Genomic DNA, 15,781 nt, shown 5'->3' with positions numbered 1-15,781 from the left:
CCATTTTCTATGCTGCCTACAAGAAGTTATCCAACTAAGGATGTTATTCATTTTGTTATAATATTAATGTTTTAAAATAAACCTGAAACCCATTCCTCTTCTCTACTCCTCCATGAACACAAGCCTTTGCTGATTAACCATCTAATCTTATTAATATTCTTCTGTCTTCCTTCTCTCAGAACTCCATATGGTTTTGTAACCTTTCCCCCCACACCTTTGTTGAGTCAAGTCTGAAATTGGTTTGTAAACTCTTTGGTGCACAGATCATGTATTTTCGTTTGTATTCTGAATTGGCTGGCACACTCTGGGGTGCTGTAAAGTTGATAATATTTTTTAAATTGTGTACTGAAGTGCGTCTTTCGAAAAATGTACACCAGTGCCTGTTATAAAGATTATACATATAAACACTAGGGATGGGATGAATCTTTACCCAAGTAGATTCGTAGTATTAATCTGTTATCCAGGTTGTTGGATAATGATGACTGTTTTCTGGTTTTATTGCACCATCCCTGGTACTGGAATTTCTTGTCTGGAATTCTTCCATAAAGTCATGTGGGGCAACATTGGCATTTTTATTGTTTAACTTGGAGCTTTATGTAGGGATTCCATAGTACAGTTCTCCTCGGCCTATGTAGCTGAATCACTGTGATAGACTTCACTTCATGACTTAGATGTGTTTCTTTAGCACATCAGAGCTGAGATCTCGGCCTATGTAGCTGAATCACTGTGATAGACTTCACTTCATGGCTTAGATGTGTTTCTTTAGCACATCAGAGCTGAGGTGAATTGTCAGTGGTCTGACAGCTGTTGGGATGGTAGCAATGGAATAATCTCTGGAGTTTATTTCTTGAATCCAAATTTTAAATGACTCAAGAATTTGACCACTGTGTGAAAAGGTTGGTATTGAGGTTTTCAGTGCAGAAGGTAGAAAAGTCTCTTTGTTCTCCAGCAAGCATTGTAAAATTTGGGTCACAATGTCCTTGGTTAGCTAATTCTCTTGGTAGATGTTTAGAACAGATAGACTTTTTGAATACAGGAAGCACAAAAAAATCTCTGAAGGAGACAGTCTCACTTACATTGGGAAAAGAATGGTCTAGATAAGGTAACTGGTAATTTTCCATCTCTAATTTCTGTCATTTTGTGATTCTGTTTGTGGATATCTTTAAAATCATTATACTGCTTAACTACACCGCTTGTCTTTTGGCTGTGAGAGAACATGTAGATATGGTATTATCCTGAGAAATTTTGTCTTTACAAAAATTGACACTCAGATTTAACAGGGTTGTAATCACAGAGTAAAATATTTCCAAACAGTTCTCTCTCTCTCTCTCATTCATTCTACCCTCACCAAGTCATAAAGGAGGCTGCAGTTTCATGGGCGGCAAGTATAAGAGGCTTGGGGAGGTTTAGACTCCCCAAATAGCCGACGGCGGAAGCTCCTGCTCAGCCTCTGCCCCTGAGACCGTGCCCTTGCTCTGCCCCCGCTACCCACAGGAGCAAGCGGCGGACTTGGGAGGAGCTGGAACGGGGAATGGGAAGAAGGAGAGCAAGGGCAGGGAAGCCAAAAAGAGCAAGCAGTGTGGATGGTGGGGCCTTGTGGGAGGGAGCCAAGTGGGGGCGGGGCCTGGGGCAAAGTGTGGGTGGAGCATGGGCAGGGCCTCGGGGGAGGAGGCAGAGTGAGGGTGGGACCTGGGGTGGAGCAAGGCACAGCATGGGTGAAGCCTCAGGGTGGAGGAGGTAGAGCAGGGGCGGGGCCTCAAGGTGGAGCCAGCCTCTCCAAATTCAAGAGGCTCGCACTGCCTGTGTGTAGTATCCTTAATGATAAAGGACTCCAGTGTAGCAAAGACAATGGAGATTATACATTTAGGGTACGGGAACAGACATGGTACTTCCCTAAATCTATGCTTGTAGACTGAGGAAAATGGGCTGGGCTGCATAGTTTGGCCACACAGAGTCTGCCTAAGTCAGTTGTTTGGTTCTTTTAACTTAGCTGTTTTGTTGTGTTTTCTAAATAATATGTATGTGCCTTTTGTGATAGGTGCTTTTTAATAAATTTGAAAATAAAAGTAATGGACACAGAAGTTTATCATGAACGTATTTGTGTGACTGTGCAATATTTGCTAAATGATGCCACACAAAAGGGTACAAGGCTGGAAAAAGCACTATTCAACCAGAGCTACATTTCTTGAAAGAGGAGTTGGACAAACTTCTGCAGGTCTAGTGGCAATGTCGATAAGAAGTTGAATCCTAGGGTAGGTTAATAGGAAAGTATTGAAATTTCTGAAAACAAAAGATTCAAGTACCATGGAACCAGAATCTGAGGCTTTGTGACTTGATTAATTCTTGTTCGAACCTGTGAACACTTACATTCTTCTTAAGTCAAAACTGCTTTTCTGATAGAAATATGTTCCGCTCTTTGGCAGAGTGAGCTTCTGGAAACTTCAGAAACTTGCTTTCAAGTTCATAAGGCCAGTATTCTTCAACCTGCGAGGTATACATTCATCCTTAGAGTGAAGGCAAATTTTCATACCAATCAGGAAATAATGCTACCTTTAGCCGGGCCAAATTCAGAATTACAGAAGGAAATGGAGTTTTGCTGGCTAGATACTAGAAACTGTTAGTTTATTTATACAGTTCTGCAGATTTTAGAGAGCGAGAGAAGGTTTTTTTTTTCAAAGCAGCCTTGAAAGAACTGGCTGTCATCCATAGCAATATGGATAGTGCACTCCACTAAAGAGGCTTAACAAAGGTAAGGACTTTCCCACCTAAAAGGCATTAGGGTTCACTCCACAACAGTGGTGAAAACTTCATGAAGCTTGAAAATGAAGCCTCAGTGAACAATTTTATGCAGAGCGTCAACCTGAGTTCATATTTTTACAGCATACTATACTCTGGATTTTAAACCACTGACTTTTGGTATTATGTGTCATGCAGGTTCCCGGGTAACTAAGGAGGTGGTATCTGCTACTGATCTTCCTGGGTTCATCAGTAATCTTCCTGGAGAGCCCAAGGGACCTGGAAAGCTGAGTAGCAGATACTGCTGCCTGAGAACCTGCATGGCGCATAATAAATAAGTAAAAACTTCCGGTGGAAGCCCTCTTGGACCTCAGCCATCCCTTTTTATGGGGGCCATTGACTGTTCTGCCCTGGGGCCCGGAATTGCTGTCAGTGGGCCTGTACATTGGTGTGGAGGAATGCTCTAGAGAAGAGTTTTTTGTCCTACCCGAAAAACGATTTTCAGCTAATTGTTCTTCACTAATGTGCAAAAAAACCCACTTCTGAGCGTTTTCTCCCACTGTTGCAGAGGATGGATTGTGTAGTGGCTTTTCCCATTTAGATGGGCTGCTGCATACCGCACTAGCCAAATATTCCTGTTGCTTTACTTAGGGTAGTTCCAAGTAGAATGCATTATGTAATTTTGCCTTGAGGTTAAAAAGGTATGGATTACTGTGGTGAAATAGGTAGGAAAACGCAATATGTATCACAAATGACACCAGGGATTCCATACTGGCAAGATTAGACATATACTTCTCATAAACTGTGCACCTGTCTGTAAACATTTTTCCACATACAAGTCAGCATTATGTCCGTGTTATTCTTATTGAGCCTAAGTCAGTTGGTTCCTATGCCTTTCCCAGACATTGGGGAAACACAGAAAATTCAGTATCTAGATTAGAAGAAAAGGTGTTTATTGGCGGCATAGCTGATCAGAGTCTCGTTGTGTCATTACCAACCTTCAGTCACTTCCTGCAAGAGAAGAAATAAAGGCACTGAAGAGCCTTGCCATACACTTCGGAGAGCTCTCGCAGGCAAGTCACAAAACGTCATGGTGAATGGTACTGAAGGCTGTTGATAGAGCAAACAAAATCAGGAAATACAGTTGACTTATATCTGTCACCAAGAAGAGATTGTCGACATAACTAATCCTCTCTCCAGCCTTACGCCCATATCTGAAACCAGGTATTTGAGTTCCAGAAAACTCAGTTGTTCCAACACAAACTTACCAATAACCTTCTTTCAGAATGGCAAATGAGAGACTATATGTTAATTGGAGAATTTAATGTCACAAGAGGTTTTCGTAAGCAGAACCTTCACCACTTCCTCTTTAAGTTTGCCTGACCCCCTGCCTTCATAAAGGGAAACTTTAATGATTGCCATCAATAATGGGCTCCAGAAGTCCAGCTGAAGTGTAGTTGGGTTCAGTTCCCTTAGAACATCCAGGATTTCGTTAGGTAAAAGTGGGCACAAATCAATCATGGAAGGATTATGGTGAAACCTTTCTTTAACTCATCATGGGGGAGACCTCTGAATGCATGCATTATCAAGGTATCTGGAAGAACCATCTGTGACACTGCAATACAGAGGGATTTGGTTTGGAAAGAGCCTCTTCAATGATCTGTTTCTTTTCTCTAGAACATTGTGTTCATGGGTTTCTACCAAATACCCACTAAATTACTCTCTAGTCTTTTGCCTTAACTGCTTGCAGTAATTGATACTGTGATCTCCCTTGTCAGAATATGCCATTATCTATTGAATTTGCCATTACAGATAGACTTAATAAGATCTGATTTCAATTGATAAAGATCAATATTTGTCAATATCATCCCAGCCAAAAAAAAATTGTGGAAACAAATTCCTATTTTTATTAAGCTAAATTTGAACAGGAAGCTGCATGCATATTGGTGTAGCAGCTCAGGAACAAAGTGTTGTATAAATGCATACTCTGATTATATCACTGGCAGGGTTGCATTACACAGAGAGGGAGGTCTGAAGGCAACTCTTTGTTTTCCACAGCACAGAAGCAAGAGGGAGCTTTTTTTCAGGTGGTAACAATTAAAATAATGTTCTCTGGACAAATTAAAAGTAAATTAAAAGTACTTACTTGGATACAAAATTATAGTAAGTAATTAAAATGTGACATCATATCTGAAATAAAACATTATTTCTTCCAACCCTAGTTAGTGTGCTTCCTAATATTTAGTATACATATTTTCTTAGTTCTACCCTATTTCTCTTTGTACAGGCATTTACTACCAAAAAGAATACCTTTGAAAAACTTATAAACAGTTCCTTGAAGTTGAATTAAAGGAGAAAGTTAAATGATGAAAAAAATTACTATTAACTGTCAGGCTTGTTAATTTTGTATTAGGCATGTAGGCACTAGGAAGGAAATTCTCTTACATCGAACTTGGGACTGGTATTTTCCATGTAATGAACTCAGGGGAAAAAAGAGAAGTCTGGAATGCTAACTATGAGGATGGAAAACATTTAGTCACTCTTGGAATTATATGAATGTTTTTCCAGGAAGCTTAAGTAAACACACACTCTGCCGCTTAAGAGGCAACATTTAAACTTTTTTGGAAAGCAGACAACATTCAAACAAGTATGTAGAAGCTAATGCAAGATTTTTAAGCAGCACACCCTTCGGGGCAAATCTGAGCTATTTGTCACATTAGGTGCTACATAACAAATTTGTATTTTAGACTACTATTCACTTGTGTGTATGAAGTATATTGCAATAACCTTAGTAATAAATACTAAAATAGATGGATTTTTCAGCTCTATAGGTCTCTTCAGAGCTGGTTTTCTTAAAAGTAATCCAATAGACCTTTTAGAAGCATAGATCACATTAGAAAGGTGCAGAAGAAAGAGCTATTTCACTTTACACAAACACAGGGACATTCTACCTTACTGATGCTAGAGGACTTACTTCATAGCCATATTTAAAGTATTTAATTCTGTTTCTCCCCTTCCTTAATAGATACTTTCTTCCCTCAAAAATAGAATTTTTTATATTTCATTGCTCACAAGTTGTAGGGGCTTGAGACTCAACATAGATCTCTTTCTACTGAATTATCTCTCTGTACATGATTAACACTTTCTCAAGGGATTCCAAGGACATGTATCTTAATTTATCGTCAGTACAGAATTGTTCTCCACATAATTCAGTTAATTATCTTTTTAAACATGTTAACGTCAAGGGCATATCTTATTTTATATATGCATGACTGAGTGCAGTAACAACTTCCATTGATCTTCAGCCTATTTAAATTATTTGTCACAGTAAAGCCTCAAAGTTTTTCTGTAAATTGTCAACTATTGTTAAAAATACTGGAAACAGAAATAAAGACAGTGATGAACTCATTGAGTGATTCAGTTTAAAAATTGCCTTTGTCTATATGTTCCATGCTGTGGTAGACTAGCAAAATAAAAAGATAAATATTTGAAATCTACTCAATATTTCAAACTACTGACTACTATTTTGGTAAAAAAAATAGCAACCTTTCCTTCATGAAAGATCCTATAATGCTTCAGTGTTAAATAATATCTATACAATATATTGCTATATTGTACTGATAAAATCTGTGTTTGCAAGTTAATGTCATAATTTACTTTACGTTAACCCATTCAATATTCCATACTCACAGTACCTGATAGATTTCATTTATAGTAATATAATTTCTTTCAGATCTTGAAATCAACAACAAACTCTAGTTACAAACTTTTAAGAGGTGTGCAGGCATTATGCTACACCTATCAAGTATACCACAGTAAACACAGTTCCATAGTGTGTTTTGATCTACTGCTTCTGTTCAGTCAGAGTGCACTACAGAACTTTTAGTGCATGGTAGCAGAATCCACATGGCCACACAGTGAATGGCAGGCAGGTTTGTTGTAGATTTACACCCCAGCTAGCCACATGCTAAATCACCATATTGACAAAATCCTAATGGTATAATTTATGGCTTTATTTAACATGGGAATATGTATAAATGGAAGTAGCAATATAAGGCCTGTGATATGAAATTAGCAAGAGCTGAGGGTTTCTCCAGTGTATTTTTCAATGTGCACCATCTGATTTTTTAAAATAAAGAAATCTTGGGTTAGATGCTCTGTCCTGGTGTGTGTATGGTGTGAATGGTATCAAAGAAGGGCAAAGGGACTTGAAACCTGGAAAGCTGGTTGCTGCCTTTGGCAGATTCATAGCAAGCGTTTTGAATATTGCACCATTTTTTACTCGTATTTTTTTTTTTAAATGTCTGTCAGTTGGAAGCCATCATTTGAATCAGACTCAGGTTTCAGTGTGCCACCATTTTGGAGAAAGTAGATGAGCCACTAGATGGAACCAGTTTTTGTTTTTTTGTTTTGTTTTGTTTTGCTTGATTCAACATGCTGAAAGCCCTTGAGATTTTCATAAAGTTGAGTTGAAAGAGACTCGCAGCCTCCTTGCTAATACCAGGTGAAAGTGTGCACATGAGCGTTCCTACAATGGAAGTTATCCTTAAGGAAACAAAAGTAGTTATCTGAGTATAATCTAACAAAAGTTCTTTCTTGAAACTTTTTTAAATTGTATCTAACGAACTTTTGGTGCATCCTCATTCTGGTAGTATATGCAGCAATAATGCATGTGATTAAGTTGGATCCTTCTTCTTTTAATGTGGATTTATTGACCAGACCAAGTTATAGTTATGAACAGTTAAGAGCACTTGAGGGAGAAAGGGTATGGCTTTGCATTTTATTATCAGCCTTTGAGGAGGTCTTCTATGCTTTTTAAATAAGATTAATCGAAGAACTGCATAAACAGTGATCCAGAGTAATTCCATTTTGTGAATTGTTTGTTTTGAACATCATATCTGCTAGGAATGAAAATGAGTAAAACTATGATGCCCTTTTCAGAGGGTGAACAACCATCAGTAAGTTTTGTCTTTTTCTTTGTTACCCTCACTTAGTTTCTGTTGCCCCTGCATTATGCATACCTAATTCCCAGGTCGCACTCGAATTTTGCTGAAAGCGGTCTTTGATTTTCATCTGAACCACTCTGTCCTTCTGCTGTGTTTGTTCCCCAGACTTCATGATTCAGCAGGATACACAATTATAATTGGATAGGAAAAAACAATATTTTTTTTTTTGCATTTAATTTCCTTGTTTTGTCTTTAAGGGCGGGCAGGAGGGAAGGATCTGACTGTTTGATAATGTTATCATGTAATTGGCCAATGTAGGATCTGAAGCTCATATCTTACTTAGATAAATGGAGTAATTTCACAGGTTTGCTGTCATTGTTTGACAAGAGACAGTTTTCTGGGCAGGGCAGCAGCACTTTGGTATTTTATGGAAGTATCTTTCCCTGGAAAAAAGTGAATGAAAATTTGGGGGGGGTTTCCCTGGTTACAGCTGTTGGTTGCCAGCTGTCGCTGTGGCAAACTTGTTGCATACTCCTAGTGTAGCCAAGCCTATAGACAGGAAAAGCCAATATCAGATATGACTTCATCCCACCCTGATTTCAAGCTGAGATGAGCTGTATCAGTGCACATCATGACTTAAAGAGAGTTTGACTGTGTAATTAGGGTTTTATACTTTTGTCTCTGTGTTGATGGTTGACCATCAATGGCTGAAATCTCCATGGTAGACAAAGCCTTAGACTATGTAGAACTTGCAGAAAAACTTGCAGAGTGACCTTAAAAAAATAAAATTACAAATTCTTGACTTTTTGTACCCACGCTTATCTTCTGTTGCGAATTTTGCTATGTTTCAAGAAAATATTTCCAGACATTCTGCATGCTGTATCACTAGCAGCCTGACAGAAACAGTCACTGTCCTTTACTGAGTTGCTGGTCTTGACGACCAGTGTTTTCACATGGGGTGGGGGAAGGGAAGAGGATATACATCTTAGGACATGCCTACTGAGTATTCTTAAAGTATTTTTTCAATTAATTCTATTTTAATATTTTTTGAAAACTTACTGTAACAAAAATATATATCTTTTTAATGAAAGGGTAGCCAGATGCCTGGTTTGAAGTTTTTCCTAAACTGTCTTTAAGTTATTGCTGTACAAAAAGTGGCCTATTTTTTAAAGTGAAGAATGTTGAATGTCAGTCTTCTAGAAATCATAAATGGATGAACAGATTTTTATCAAATTTTTAAATAGTTGCTAAGATGAATCATGGAAAGTTTTAGCCTCAGAGAAGAATTTTTCAGAAAGTTATGAGCATGTGAAAACAAGAGGTTATAGAGGATGTAACCTCAACAAGCATTTCATGGCAGTGAAACCTATATTATGAGGAATCCCTTTCACCCTAGCCCACCCCCTCTTTCTTCTTTCTGTCCTCCCTTCTTCAATGCTTCTATCTGCTATTTAGTTCCACTTCTAAAATATACAGACCAACTACAGTTTTCCCACCCATTGTTCATCTGTGCACTCGATCTTTCTTCTGCCGTTTCTACCAAGTGCAGCAGTGAAAGGCTAACCCAGATCACATGACCTTATGTGCTTTTTCCAGCTCAACTACTGTTTGTCTATTCAAATAGCCAGAAGACTGGCAGCAGCAGAGCTGGCTTTATTTGTTGAGTCTTGTCTAGTGAAGTGAAAAGGGCTGATACTTTTTTCTAGCTGCATTTTTGTGGGGGGAGTGGGGAATGAAATTATTTCTTTTGTCCTCTGTTTGCAGCTCATTGAGAATCAGGCATGCATATAAAATTACTGTATCTCAGGGCTTACCTTCATGGACAGGAGGGGAAAAAAACAGATTTGTAAGCTTGTCTGGAAATATTTGGGATGCTTAGAGCAAACACAAAAGTGGGAGATAATAGAATAATAAAACACAACAAATGAAGGATTAGCAGAAGTCGTTTTAACTGGTGTTGCAGTGGTTTTGTTGTGTCATGTGTAAAAAATAATGTGCTGCTGAACATTTCACAGTGGCAGTGGTAATTTTTCAAAAGCATGTAGCAGAATCAGAAAGCAAAGCTATTGCAGCTTCCAAGGGCTACAAAATGCCATGTGTGGCAATTGATTTTTCATAGACAAATTTTATTTTATATATAAGGTGTAATGTAAGTGTCTTAGGGATGGAGTGAACAGAAGGAGGACATGAAACCCTTCCCTGCCCCACAGTCCATTGTTTTACTCTGGGTGGTACAGATGATACAAAAGTTCCTATTATGACAATTTTCAGTTGTATTGATTAGTTGTGGCATTTATAAAGGTCTGAAACCAGATATATTCTTCTTAAAGTGAGTTTGTTGTGTTATAAGTTTTGTTTTCTATTACATATCATGTAAATTAGCATTTATCTTGTAAGAAAAATAAATACAAGATGCCATGTGTGAAGGATCAAATTGAGAACAGTAATGTGTGGCAACTGACTTTATCCTGCACCGTCCAAGTGCGGACTAATTTCTGTGTAAATGTGATATTTTATTATTTAAATACCATTACCCTCTTGTCAGTCACTCTTCCTTAAATTTCCAATATTCCCTGAAACGGGTGTCCACTGTGTGGCCCTATAACACTTCTAATATGCTTGTAACCCAGTATTCTAAACCACAGTAGAAATGTTCTCACATGGATGGCTCTCTTATTCACTACATTATATTGCCTCTCTCAGTGGTGCTGGAACAGTTTTTATAGTGGGTGTGCTGAGAACAATTGAACCAAACTGTAAACCCTGTCTGTATATGATGGAAATCACTTCAAGCCAGGTGGTGCTGCAGGACCACTAGTTCCAGCACCTATGGCCTCTCATGTAAATTGTTTAAACGTGTTTTAGTTGTGCTAACTCAGAATTGGATTAAAAATGTTAATCCGCTATTGTAAAGTGCTTTGAGAGATGCAAATGAAATGATTATCAGCCACATTTTTCAAATAGGATAAGTTGTCTGACTTGGCTGGGAGACACTGTGATCTGAAAATTAGGCACTGGATATGGAACCAAGAGATACAGGGTTTTGTGATGTGGTTGATACTTATGGCCAATTTCTTCCACTCTTACAAATCCTGAGTAGTACTTCACTCTGTTAGTCTAACTGAGAGTAAAGAACAGTACTGTATGAATAAGAATGGTAGCATCTGGACATTAATTTGCTATGCTTTCTCAACACCTCCTTCCAAGGAAGTCAGGCTGCATTGCGCCATTACTGGCCTACTAGATGGGGGGAAGTAGTAGATGTGGTAGATCTTGATTTTAGTAAGGCTTTTGACACTACGGAAATGTGGTCTAGATTAAATCACTATAAGGTGGGTGCACAACTGGTTGAAAGACCGTACTCAAAGAGTAGTTATCTGGTTTGCTGTCAAACTGGGTGGATGTATCCGGTAGGCTCCTACAGAGGTCTGTCTTGGGTCTGGTACTATTCAAAATCTTTATTAATGACTTGGATAATGGAATGGAGAGTGTGCTTATAAAGTTTGCAGATGACACCAAGCTGAAAGGGGTTGCAAGCACTTTGGAGGACAGGATAAGAATTCAAAACCACCTTGACAAATTATAAATCAACAAGCTGAAAGTCAATGAAGACAAGTACAAAATACTACACTTGGGAAGGAAAAAATCAAATGCACGACTACAAAATGGAGAATCGGAGAATAGGCAGTAGTACTACTGAAAAAGATTGATCGGGGGTTATAGCAAACTGAATATGAATCAACATGAGAAGAAGTTGCAAAAAAGGCTAATATCGTTCTGGGTGTATTAACAGGAATGTTATATGTAAGACATGGAAGATAATTGCCCTACTCTACTCAACACTGGTGAGGCCTCATCTGGAATAATGTGTCTAATTCTGGGTATCACCCTTTAGGAAAGATGTGGACAACTTGGAGAGAGTTCAGAGGAGAGCAACAAACATGATAAAAGGTTTAGAAAACTTGACCTATGAGGAGAGGTTTAAAAAACTGGGCATGTTTAGCCTTGAGAAAAAAATACTGAGGGAGGATCTGATAAGTCTTCAGATATGTTAAAGCTGTTATCAAGAAGACAATGATCAGTTGTTCTCCATGTCCACTGAAGGTAGGACAAGAAGTAATGGTCTTACTCTTCGGCAAGGGATATTTAGATTGGATAATAGGAAAATCTTTCCAACTATAAAGATAGTTAAAGTCTAGAGTAGGCTTATAAGTGAGGATGTAGAATCCCCTTACCTGGAGGTTTCTAAGAACAGGTGGACAAAGCCTGTCAGGAATGGTCTAGGTTTCCTTGTTCCTGCGTCAGCACTGTAATCTGGACTTGATGACCTCCTGAGGTCCCTTCCAGCTTTTGACTTCTGTGATTCTCTGCCTCTGTGGCTATATAATGTACGTGCATATCTTGTCAGGTGTATATTTAATGATTCAGGAGCCACTATCACCTTGATTAGCACCACTCTGTCCTTTAACTTAGTATGTTGGCCCATCTATTGTATTTATTTAACATTTAATTTTATAAATAATCTGTTTTCCTTTACGTAGAATTAAAAATTAAAGATAAAATAAAAAATCCTGATAAGTTCTAAAAGTATTTTTTTAAATAATAATAAAAAAGATTTCTTTTTATGGTACTTGATCGTGTGTTTCTCCTATATGGGATTTGAGATTAGCAATCAGGTGGCATAAAAGAATGCTCTTTCTATTTAATGATGTATATAACAAACTGAACACATTCTGCCTGAAACAGTTCTGGAAAGCAGAATGGGGGGATATAAGTAAATGCTTCTGTTTTACATATTTTAAACCAAGTGAACCAGAACGTTCGTTGTATTATGAGCAATTTGTTTTTGAGACACAGGTGATATTTCTGTGTTTTCCTTTCCACTTTCACTTTGTTTTAATTTCAACTTGCTTTGATTGTTTATATGCTGTTTTATTTGCTGAAAATATACTGCAGTGCAGTTGAAGGCCTTAATCCTGAAAAGACTGACTCACATGTCTAATTTTATGCACTGTGAGTAGTTCCCTTGAATTCAGTTCAGCATAAAGCTGAACTTGTTCATAAGTCCTTGCTGGGGTCTAATTCTGTAGTTAAAGTCGCTAAGTGGTTTTGATGCAATCTTCGAATGGATGCTAGAAGGACAATAAAAAAGTTGCAAATCTGTGTCTATGATTTGATTAGGACTGCTGAGTGCAATAATGATTTACAGGATCAAGACTGATTTAATAAATGGTGGTTTTATTAAAACTGCATATTGTGTATGTACATCTTCCTTTCTTTCCACTACCTTAAACTACCTCCGTTTTTCTAGTTTAAACTAGGGATAAAAGTACTTTACTACTCTCTGGGCTGTTGTGAGAACTATTAAATTAATGTTTTAAAATGCTGTCTAAATACTAAGTATCATTGCCAAAAAATTAAAACGAAGTTGTGGAATTGCTGATTGCAGGCCCACTGTTACTGTTGAGTTACTTTGCACTTAAGACAGGGATTCTCAACATCTTTGTTCTGTATGAAAGATTCAGTATATCTTCCCCAAAATTACATCATTTTACCCTCTGAGTACAGAATGAATTTTCTGAGAATTTACAAGTAGATTAATTAATTTGAATCAGACTTTCCTCTTCTATTATTTTAATAATGGAAGAATGCAGTGTTCCCATATAGTTTAAATTCACTGAAATCTTGTGCATTGGCTATTTTTGAAAAAAAATGGGAATAGTGGTAATTTTTTTTCATTCTTCATAATTGAAAGTTTCTCTTTCAGCAAAGGCTGAAGAATAATCTCCATCAGAAACTTCCACAATCAACACATCTTTAATTGTGGATTGCCCTGTTGTGACATCATAAGGGAGGAAAAAGAAGAACTCTAATGTGTCTGTAAAAATTAGTTTAGTGTTATCTGGGACTAGGAACACTAAAAAGTGCCTTTATCATAATCATTTGGTGTCTATGTAATTTGCTGTAGGGCAGAGCTGAGGTTGTTTGTTCCCTAACAATTCATTTCCATACCTTTAATACGTTAAGATTAAATTTAAAATAAATGCAAAGTCTGAATTTCATAGGTTTATAACATTTTTTGTGTGTGCTAATTGCAATATTCCTTCAATATGTTTGCCTTAAATTGTTGATAGATACTCTCAACCATAATTTAATCTGAAAGAAGATTTTGCCAGATAATACGATGATAAAGCTTTATATTTTAAAAATATTGTAAGATGGGACTGGTTATTTCTAACTAATTATACTTACTTGTATTTATTTTCTTATTTATTAGAACCAACATACATCACAATAGGTCCACCCATGTGTGAGATTTTGGTGAACTGCACATTGACTGAGAGAGACTGTATCTACAGTTTCAGACTGGACCAAAATGGTTGCCGCATTTGTCAGTGCAGAACTAGTGAGTACAGAAATGTTTGTGGTTTATATCTTTTTATTAAGATGTGTTTTGCAATGGTGAAATCCTTTGTTTATTTTATGTTGAATAACATCTTGGAAATTTGAAATGGAAATATCAGTACACAGGTGTATTATAGTAATTCACTGTTTTAGGATTGATTATTTGCTTTCATAATTATTTTGTTTGTAAAAAGATGGGTTAAGTATTTGTTTGAAGAAAAAACATTAAACATTACATGGACTTAATTAACAGCTAAGGAAAAAAGGTATGTAAGATTTTGGTCTTATCCTTGAAAATGTCCCCTTGGCAATTTTTAGAACTTTGATATTTCATTTTTTCTCTACTTAGGTGAATACTTTTTAAAAATGGGTTAGCTTTGATAGAAATAGAAGTGTTTGATGCTCGGGTGTGTGGTCTTTGTTATCATTTATTGCTCTTTGAAAAAATTCATCATAATTCAATCTTCATATTTTCTTGGTTTTAGTATTTGTATGCCTAATACTTCATATTTATATCACAAATTCTCATCTGGCATGCGACTTTTACAAGGAAGATATAACTTTGTCGTGGGAGAACTTCACGTATATCAGTCATGTAAGCATCCCCATGGGTAAACAGCAGAACTTAATTCTCTGTACACATTTCCTGGAGAATTCATAGTAAACAATTGAAAAAAAAATTTGAATCACACCATAGGGGATGTGCTATTTGAAGTCTCTGCACAGTCAAGGAGAGAGAGTTTGAAGTATAGCTGTCAGTCTACACTAGGAGTTCTGCTAAGGAGAGCAGCTTTAAGCTCTACTTGTAGCTTCACTGGACAGTCTTGGCAGTGGAGGCTGTCAAGGAGATGCTTTGAATTAGTGCATCACGCTTGTCCCTTGCCCTTGCTTCCATCCTGACTGACTCCACTCACCTTCTAGGCTGAGCTGGATGATTTCAAGCACCCCAGTGGATCAAGGATTATGAGTGACTTGTGCTCTTGGGCTTCTTGCCACTTCCAGGTGTAATTTCCACAAGGGTGAAGGTGTGCTTGTGTTTGGGTTTGCCAGCAGAAGCCAAAAGAGCCAACGGTCTGATCCAAGAACAAGACGTTGTTTAGAGGAGTTTGTTTATTTCTCTTTTGGTGGCAGAGTTGAAGAGACTCTAACAAAAATAATATGTAAAGTAAATGATAATAGTGGTAGCTCTGACTGTTTGTTTTTTTGGGTTTTTTTTTTTGCGAACCCCTTGTATTAACAATAAAGAAAAGCTCCCATTGACTTCAGCAGCAGCAGGTTTGGATTGCATATCTATTTCCTGCCTTTTTAAATCTGGGCAGAGGTTTCCCTTTGCTTCTTAAAGCAGAGAGCAGAACAAATCACTTGCCTCAGTTTTGCTTAATGTTTCTTATTTAAACAAGTTTGCATGTTAACAGTATGCATCACTGAAACTGTTGATTTTGTAGCTGCATCTTCATATCCTGCAACTCTGAAAAATCCCAAGTGTAACAGAAATTAGAGGTGGAGAAGATCTGTTTTTCTGTATTTTTACCATATGTAAAATTTATATGCAATTCCTTAACCAACAGATGTAGACAGACGAAACACACCTACACACTGTGATGTGCTTACCCCTATATAAAGAGGTATATTGGCTGAACAGTCAATAATTTTCCTGTCTCCAACATGTGGGGATCTCTGGCTAGCAAAATTAG

General features: G+C 37.4%; 1 protein-coding gene across 2 annotated transcripts in view; it reads left to right on the top strand.

The window, feature by feature from the left end:
• CRIM1 (cysteine rich transmembrane BMP regulator 1) overlaps positions 1-15,781 on the top strand; it is a 306,588-nt gene that overhangs the window by 195,538 nt on the left and 95,269 nt on the right. For both annotated transcript variants that reach the window (XM_067562678.1, XM_067562679.1), the window contains exon 8: positions 13,960-14,088. In XM_067562678.1, coding sequence (XP_067418779.1) covers positions 13,960-14,088 — 129 coding nt within the window. The remainder of the gene's footprint in view (positions 1-13,959; positions 14,089-15,781) is intronic.

The sequence above is a fragment of the Emydura macquarii genome, unplaced genomic scaffold (genome assembly GCF_026122565.2).
Source record: "Emydura macquarii macquarii isolate MOO-44397 ecotype Brisbane River unplaced genomic scaffold, CSIRO-AGI_Emac_v2 contig_2457, whole genome shotgun sequence".
Taxonomy (NCBI): Eukaryota; Metazoa; Chordata; order Testudines; family Chelidae; genus Emydura; species Emydura macquarii.
This window is presented reverse-complemented; position numbering and strand designations above follow the sequence as displayed.